Raw genomic sequence first — 9,480 nt, 5'->3', positions numbered from 1 at the left:
AAAAAAAAGAAGGGAAGAGGACTACTCTGAAGTAAGGCACTAAGAAATATAACAAGATACATTATGTGAGCGCTGTTTGCGTCCTAATTTTAATATACTGAAAGATAATTGGAGAAATTTGAACATGGATTATATATTATATGACATTGAGGAAACATTGTTAATTGTCTTAAGTATCATAATGGCAGGATTGGCATGTTTTTTAAAATGCCTTTATCAGTCAGAGAATATACTAAATACTTGCCTATGGAATATATACTTACACAACTTACACATTTGGAATTTGCTCTAAAAATAGGAGCTATGGGTAGTTGAAACAGGAATGGCAAATGTTGGTATTGAAGCCAGATGGTGGCTACCTGGGGGTTTATATATTCTCTCTACTTTTGAGTATGTTTGAAATTTTATACGAAAGTTAAAAATAAATAAATAAAATGAATTCAGCTTTAAATTTTTTTAATATGCATATCCTTAGACTTGGCAATTCAATTCCCAAGAATTTATTATATGAATATCTGGATATAAACTGTGTTTGTTTGGTGAATGAATTGAATGCAACCCAAAATTCCCACAATAGCAGATCATTTAAATAAATCATGTTTAACTATACTAAAAAGCCCAGAAGAATAAATTAGTACATACTTCTTGAAATAGAAGGATAATCAAGACATAATATTCAGTGGAAAGCCAGATTACAAACGTCCATAAATGAGCGAGTATATGTTTATGCATACACACACACACAATACAAGTAGCCAATATTTCTAGGTTTGCTTTATGTTCATATTTTTATCTATTTTCTATAATTATATCCATTGCCTGTTTAATAAAAAAATAATAATAAAAGATAGAAGTAAGATTTTTTTGTTGGCAGTTGAAAATTGTTGCTCTTAATCCCCATTTTAGAATAACAACAGAACATTTCACAGAGGGAAACATCAGAATAGAGCGAAGTTATTTCTCCCCAACCTATCCTGCAGACATCCCAATGGAGATAGGCAAAGTCCAAATAAAATCCTCACCACCATCCTCCTTCAATTAAGTGTTTCAGTTTGCTTAATGTATAGAAGCCTCCATAGTGCCTGATGAACTTCCTTATTCCTCAGGGTATAGATCACAGGATTGAAGAGAGGGGTGAACACAGTGTAGAGTAGACCAAAGACCTTGGAGAGGATCTGGGAGTTGACAGCAGAAGGTGCAATGTACAAGACGATGAGAGTTCCATAGAATGTGGACACTACTGATAAGTGGGAGGAGCATGTGGAGAAAGCCTTTCGCCTACTGGCCCCAGCAGGAACTCTCAGCACAGCTACCACAATCCGTGCATAAGATGTGAGAATCAGTCCAAAGGGAACAGTGAGGCAGACCACAGAGAGAATGAATGTTGTCAACTGGGCTATGCTGGGATCTGAGCAAGCCAAGTCCATCAAAGGCGTGAAGTCGCAGTAAAAATGGTCAATGTGATTGGGGCCACAGAATCTCAGCTGGGCCATCAGGGCCACAACCAATCCATCTACTATGAAGCCAGAGAGCCAGGCTATGACCACCAGCCCCAAGCACCATCTGGGTCTCATTAAGAGTGGGTAGCGGAGTGGGTAGCAGATTGCCAGGTAGCGATCATATGCCATGATAGCCAGCAGGAAGCATTCAGTTGTGGCTAGAGAACCAAAGATAAAGAACTGGAGCAAGCAACCAGCCACAGAGATGGCTGCCTCCTGCAAGAAGCCCTCCAACATTTTTGGCACCACTGTGGAGGTATAGAGGATCTCCAGGAAGGACAGATTAACCAGGAAGAAATACATGGGTGTGTGGAGTCTCGGGGAGCTAACCACTGCCACAATGATTAGCATATTCCCTACGGTGATGGAGGTGTAGATGAGAGTGAACACAATAAAGAAAAGGAGATGCAGCTCAGCTACGTCAGAGAAACCAAGGAGGACAAATTCAGTGATAGTTTGGTTTCTTATGGAGACAATTTCCATGAGGATCATCCAAGTTTCTGCCTGGCAGTGATTAAGGGAGAAATTTTAGTGCAGCACTGTATCTTCTACACCAAGCCTGAGATAAGTAGGGCTACAATGAAAAGGGCAAAAGTGAGTTTCCAAAACAAGTCACTTACACAAGTTGTCATCTGTCCCTTTTTTAGTTGCTTACTCCTTCTCCAACTCCTCTCCTTCCCTGCATTCCTTAATTGTGCATGTTCTTGAAGGCTCAAAAGAGTTTATTCAAACTCACAATTTCAGTCTTCAGAGACCTGTACCCTATTAGATCAATCTGATATCTCTATGATATAATAAATCCCATCCTCCTAATCTGTATATAGCCTTCCTCATGTGCAACTGTGTAATATCCTCCCAATGCCTGCTAGTCATGTCCCGTCTTCAACTCAAAATCAGCATGATCAAAAACAAAAACAAACTCCTGTATCTTCCCCAACCACAACCAACTCCACTGTGAGTGGCTTGAAAATTCTGCCTTGATTCCCAAACTCACTATATCATAGTCATCTTTGTCTTGATATCTTCTCTCATTCCCCATCCTCTAATCGGTGAAATCTCATCAACATTTCCTTGGAAAATTCTTGTATATTCCGTCCTCACTATCCCACCATTCATCTCACAACCTCTTCACAACTATCTTAGCACAGTTACCTTCTGAGCAGCCTTCTGGTCTCTAGTTTTCTCACTCCTTTATCAAAATAGTCTTCTTTAAAAAATAGTTTAATCAAATTATTCAAGATTTTATAGTGGAAATGTGATAAAGGATAATATCTGGGAAAGTGTAAGTACTGTGGAATCAGAGAGATGCCAAACCCAGACTGGGGGTGGAAGAGAGTGTGAGAATCCAAGAAAAGGAAGGCTTCTTAAAGAATGTAGTTTCTGCATAAGTTTCGTAGGGTGGGTAAGAATTGACCAGGCAAAGGACAGGAGAGTAGGCAGAATATTCCAGGCAGGAGAGACATATATGAAAGCAAAGTCGTGTAATTCAACTTTTAAAAATTGAAAAAGGGGTCTGTGTACCTGCAGGAAAGATCTCATGTGCTGTCCATAGGGACGCCTGTGTTTATACTGAGACATGAGAATACATCAAATGTTGAAGACCACAGGGAAAAGCTACAGAAAAAAAAAAAGAGATATATATGGATTTTTTTCATGTGTATATATATACACACCAAATCTTCACAATTTTATTTTCTATATTATGAGATTAATAAGTATATATTGCATTTATTATCACATAAAATGTAAGTTATCTTTAATACAAATAAACTACAACATCAGTTGTCTAAAACATGGAAACTGGATGGCTGAGGGCCAAAGGTGAGTGGAGAGTTTACGCTGCATACTATTTTGTACTTTTGCCTGAGGTCAAAGAAGTTCTTTGCATAGAATCCCATTTTCCACTCCCCTACCTATTGCTAATATGAAATCTTCAAAGGACCAGTTTAGGTTCTATCTCCTCCATGAAGCCTCCCTGACCAATGGAGCCCTCTATTTCTTGAGCAATCATGTACTAAGTATCTAGCATATAGAAGATATACCAGTGCTGACGATACCAGGCTAAATAAAACCAGTCCATACTCTTAAGGAGTTTACAATCTTGTGTAGATAATGGGCAATCAACCGATAATTGGAATACACTGAAAGAGAGTTAATGAATTCAACCTGGAAGAAATATTACGGAGAGGAAGTAATCCTGAAGTGGTCAATTATTGCTGTAGAAAATGGAAAATATGGAGGTTAGGCCATTACAGGTAAAAGGAAAACCATGAATAGATACTGAGACAAGAAACAGCATAGATGGTGAGGAGGGGATGGAGGTGTCAGGGGAAAACAGCCAAGGGCAATTAAAAGAAACACACTTCTGAAGAAGCATTAGAATTGAGGTAAAGAATAGTGGAAGATAAGGATAGAGAGGTGGGCAAGGACAAGAGCATGGGGGCGGGGGGGGTACCTTTTCTATCAGAAGGAACTAGACCTTTATCCTGTTGGCAACAAGGTATATCTGATGGCTTTTAAACAATAGGGTGGCCTGGTTCAACTTGGATTTAGAGAGTTTTAAGGAAGCTAAACCCAAAGTAAGAAGAATGAAACAAGGAATGACTCCACACAACTGAAACCTGGTGTGCAAATGTGTGCTGCCTTGAATTGATCATTCATTATTTTGTTGTTTGCACTATCTCCTCCACAGACTGCTAGTTTATTTATCACAGAGATTAAAAATTTATCCACCATATCAACAAAGTCCTAATAAAGATGAAGTCTCAAATACTTAATGTTTAAAACCACCACTCCTATAACCAAGCTCATGTGAAGTGATCAGAGAGGGGTTCTGTACTTCACAGACCTAGAAATCCCACAGCTTCCATTACCATCCTCTAACTTCTGTCTCTAGAAGCTGTTCCCTTACCCTATACCCCATCTGTACTTCCTTGTGATATGAACTTGGCACTCCTTCATGGACCTCCTTTAACTACTAGATCATTTTTTTGGCCCAAGCTCAATCTGAGGCTTGGATTCTTTCTACAGCTTTCCTCTCCAGGAGAAGAGGTAGGCATGAAAACCAGGCTAAAACACCTCCAGTAATAAACAACTCACCACTTCCACCTCCTCAGGAAGTCAGTGCCTACATTGGATCATACTGACTCTTAGTTATTTATTCCTATAATGAACAAATATTTATGTTTCTGTAGATTCCACTCATTAATTCCCCAGATCATAAATAAAGTGTATTCCTTCTTTTCTACAACAGCACTTAAGCTAACTGAAACCAGAGAGGAGTAGAGCACAGAGAATCAAGGACAAACACAAGTTTCATGGTTTTTTTGTGAAGCTGACATGTGCCTACTGCAATCCATTTCATGACTTTGTTCAAAGGGACAATGGTATCATCTCTCTCATTCCAACTATCCTGTAAAGGCTATTTCAGGGAGTGCAGAATGAGGGTGAGAGCAAGTAGTGGAACCAATGGAAAGAAAGTTCCATTGACTTCCAAATGCAAGAGAGCAAAGAAGGGGCAGCAGTAAGAGGCATATGTCCCTGGGTGGCAATCAGTAGGGCACCACGAAGACTGCAATCTTGGTAAAACAAAGCCACACACGCACACAACATGGAAATAGAACAAAGACATTACAATATCACCAGGCACAATTTGCCTTCGTTATGCCGCTGAACAATGCTAAAAATTGCTGATTTATCAAGGGATGCAGTTAGAAAACAATAGCTTAGATGAGAATGGCAGCAAAGAGTGACATATGAATAATATGAGAGCTCAGGGCATTGAGTTGTTTTCAGTGAGGTCAAGGTGGTATAATCCACCTGCACATGAGGTAGTCACCCTCAAACAAAAAAATTTCCACTACCTATTCCCAAATTGAACACCTAATTTAAATAAATGTGTGTGTGTGGTCAACGAATCTACTAGCAGAGTTCTTGTAAATATAGTTGTATTCCATCTCCACAACCGGATTTTTGTTGGGAGTGTTTTAAAAGTTCACTCACACGACAAGTATTTTCATGTCATAACATAATCCTGGCTTTTCAGATGACCACCTTCTCAACCTTATTTTTTAAGGGATCAGGAGAATCGAGAGGAAGAGCAAAGTAAAGAGAAGGTAATGAAGATTGTAGAGTAATGTGAAAGACATAGCAACAACAGGGTTTACTCAGTAAGAGATCATTACTCCATTAGAAACAGAAAGGGATCATGGGATAGGGGAAAGAGCTCAATTTAGAGTTGGAAGACTCAAAGAAATATGGGAAGAGTTTGAAATCAAGATGAATTTCACCTAACTGATAGGGAAATGAAAATAGTGCAAAATATCAGCCTCTTTTCTGAAAAACACCCAATCACAGACTCGACTCTATACAGGTGAAAGTCATAGCAAGAAGCCCTCAATTAAAACTATCACCATTTCTGAAAGAGAAATTCAAAGAAGATGCCAAGAAAAACACATCTGAAGAAATATAGTATACCAAATTGAATTTTAATTTATCTTTGGAAATGAGAAAAAATATTCTCATATATTTTGTAATGTCTGCTAAACAAGTTATTTTTATAAACAAAAAACAAACATGAATAAATCTTAATTTAGATTGAATGTTTAATCTGTTAACTCTCTTCAATCCTCTCTGGCACGTACTCTATAATAAAGCAGAAAAATATGCTAAAAAACTTTTTAAAAAACTTCATTTAGGCATATCCCAGTTCTGTTACCCCACAAGAAAGGAGGAGGATAGATTCCCGCTATGAAAATTGTTGCTGTGAGAGTGTCGTACTCTATAACATCCTCCAACTAAAGTGATTTTCATGGATGTCTACTGTTCTGAATCTCTAGGAGAGAGGAGATAAGGGAAAGAAGTTGAGATACAGCAGGAAATATTGAAAATTGGCTTTTTAAAGGTCCAATGGAAGATGTAGCAACATCACGATTCCAGAGGAATATTGGGATTTCCTTAAATACCTTTGAAACAGAGACTTTTTAACTGTCTGGGTTAAATGAAATGTGTTACTGATTAGAGGGAAAAAGTCTAGAAAGAACAATTCCATAGCTTTTTTAAAGGGCCTGTGACTAGGCTATAAAGAATTATACAAAAATAAGAAACTCACCTGAAATGGCAATCTTAAAGAAAAAAGTGTGAAGAGGAGAATATGTGCTAAGATTTCCTGAAGCTCTAGAATATTGAAGTTTCCTCCCTTCAATTTCCTCCCTCCTTGAACTCAATCTGAAATAATGTAGGACATTGGTTAGAAATGTCAAGCTTGTTTCCCTCCACTCCGCAGAACCATTCTCTCCTCCACTCTCCATCTCCTTTTCTAGCTCTCAGACTTCTGTCCTTGTATTGTAGGTCCTTGCCTTTATCGCAAGGGAGGGCTGACAATTGCCAACAGGGGAGAGGCTCCTGAGAACCAATTACAGATTTCCTAGAGAGCAGCCGTAAATGAACAAGAAATATAGGCCCCCTGAGACACTTGTCTTTTTCCAGAGGACATTCCTGAACTTTTGACTTGACCAAAACTGGAGCAGAAACTGAGAGTCATATGGAAATTCACTTTTCCATCCCCGTGAGGACTAAGACACTCCACCAAGCATCTCATCCTCCAATTCCCAGTCTCTTTATCAGAACTCATCACAAAATTCTCCTAACTTCTCTGCAGCATCCCTAACCCCACCCCCCCCGACACACACCACTACCTTTCATTGTAGGTCCTTGCCTTTATCTCAAGTGAGGGCTGACAATTGCCAAGAGGGGAGAGGCTCCTGAGAACCAATTACAGATTTCCTGGAGAGCAGCCATAAATAAACAAGAAATATAGGCCCCCTCAGACACTTGTGTTTTTCCAGAGGACATTCCTGAACTTTTGACTTGACCAAAACTGGAGCAGAAACCGAGAGTCATATGGAAATTCACCTTTCCATCCCCGTGAGGACTAAGATGCTCCACCAAGCGTCTCATCCTCCAATTCCCAGTCTCTTTATCAGAACTCATCTCAAAATTCTCCTAATTTCTCTGCAGCATCCCTAACTCCATCCCCCGACACCACTACCAATAGTGGTCCTCACAGAAGACTGTTCTCAATCCTCACTTCCCACCCTTCAGCCTCTAGGCACTCTCACCACTGTGGGGGATCAGAATTGGCCACCTCAAAATGAGTCTCCTTGGCTTGATTATTTGTAACAACAAAAGACTTTGAAAGAAACTTTGACCTTCCTCCTAACTTCTTAAAAGAAATGTAAGATAAAGGCCTGTCCTCAGGAAAAGCCATCACCACAGATAACTCTGAGTATCCGGTAGACTGGGAGGATCCTTGCTAAGCCCACTCTCATCAAAGTTTTGTTTACCAAACATTTTCTTTTCCATTTCCATGTGAATTGCCTTCCTCCCCTTTGGAGTCTGAAACTACTACCCATAACATCCTCTTTTGTCTTTAGCTGAAGATGGTACTTAAGATGAGAACCTCTGTCATTTTGGCCAGTTGCTCAGTTTTCTCGTGTGTCTCGCATGTATACATGTTATAAAGCTTTGTTTGATTTTCTCCTGTTATTCTGTCTCATGTCAATTTATTTCATAGCCCAGCCAGAGGGACCCAGTGGATACAAGAAATGTTCTTCCTCCCCTACACCATCCCAGGCAGCTATTTCAACAGAGACAACCCTTGGTAGGAGCGTTTTATAGAGATCATGAAAGCCTTGCCAGTGCTGGGCTTGCTTTAAGGGGAAGGAAGCTGGCATGTCGTTACAAAGTAACATCCAAATGGTTATATGGCCTTTCAATATCCTCAATGGCCCAATGCCTGCCCATAACTTGTCTCTAACTCTTCCTTTCTGTGAATGCTCCACAGAAATTAGGCTGATCCATTGACTTCTCATTCCCAAAAAATGTTCAGACATTTCTCTGTCATCTGATTCAGGCGCTTGCTTCAGCTCCCGCTTTCTCCCTGACTAACAGACCAACAGAGAAAACTCCCTTCTCTGAACTACTGTAAGACCCACTGTCTACAGCTAAATGTAAATGACCGCCTTACATTTCTTAATTCAATAGCTTAAATCATAAATATGATTCAACCTTATCATGACAATACAAATAAAATAGTAGTCCCTAAAGAAAAATGAATATTCTCTCTTTCTTCCCCACAAACATTCCACCCAACTGATGGAACCATTGTTGAGATGTTGGTGTCTGTCTTTACATACTTTTTCCTTTACCTACACAAACATGTGCATGATTATTTCCATGCAAATGATCTCCATGATATCTTGTTAAATGGAAAAAATAAGGTATAAAACAGTGTGTTTTTGTTTGTTCTCATTTGCGTAAAAAACAATAAACCACTCACACATGTTTATATGTACATAGTCAACAAAGTTTTAATTCCAACTTCACCAGTATTCTAGGTAAGGGTACCGGGGATCTGAGACCATGGAAAGATATAATTTCCATTGCATATATTTTTAACTTTTTACCATGCAAAAATTTTGCCCGTTTAAATTTTTTATCTATTTCCCAGGTACCATGTAAACTGTTTCTTTCTTAATTTCTTACTTTACGTATCAAATTTTAATAGACGCATATTGTAACAAATGGAAAAAAGATAAAAGAAAAGCATTATCATCTCTCCCAATCATTATGCCAATAATCCCCCCCACACACACACCCACCAAGGATAATCAATGTAAAAGCCTGGTATGAATCCTTGCATTTTTTTCCTCTCACAAACATATATGTGTGTATATTCATACTTATTGTAACATTACAAATAAACTAATAGTATCTAAAACAGAAAAATATTCTCTCTTTCTTCCCTCAAACATTGCACCCAACTGATGATACACATATGTACACCACACACACACACACACACACACACATAGACAAGGGGGTTAGCTCTGACTGCTTGTCTAATTGGTTGACTTGAGAGACATGTGTGTTTTTACCAAAACAGGCTCACAATATACATGCTACTATCAAATTTTCTCTT

The 9,480-nt window shown here is 38.9% G+C and overlaps 1 protein-coding gene across 1 annotated transcript; it reads right to left on the bottom strand.

The window, feature by feature from the left end:
- Nucleotides 1–1,034: 1,034 nt before the first annotated feature.
- On the bottom strand, nt 1,035–1,982 carry LOC106848206 (olfactory receptor 11A1-like). Its single transcript, XM_014867949.3, has one exon. It carries the CDS (start codon nt 1,980–1,982, stop codon nt 1,035–1,037), a length of 948 nt encoding a protein of 315 aa, XP_014723435.3.
- Nucleotides 1,983–9,480: the final 7,498 nt, after the last annotated feature.

The sequence above is a fragment of the Equus asinus genome, chromosome 8 (assembly GCF_041296235.1).
Source record: "Equus asinus isolate D_3611 breed Donkey chromosome 8, EquAss-T2T_v2, whole genome shotgun sequence".
NCBI lineage: Eukaryota > Metazoa > Chordata > Mammalia > Perissodactyla > Equidae > Equus > Equus asinus.
The sequence above is the reverse complement of the archived record's forward strand: the minus strand, read 5'-3'. Positions and strand labels throughout refer to the sequence as shown.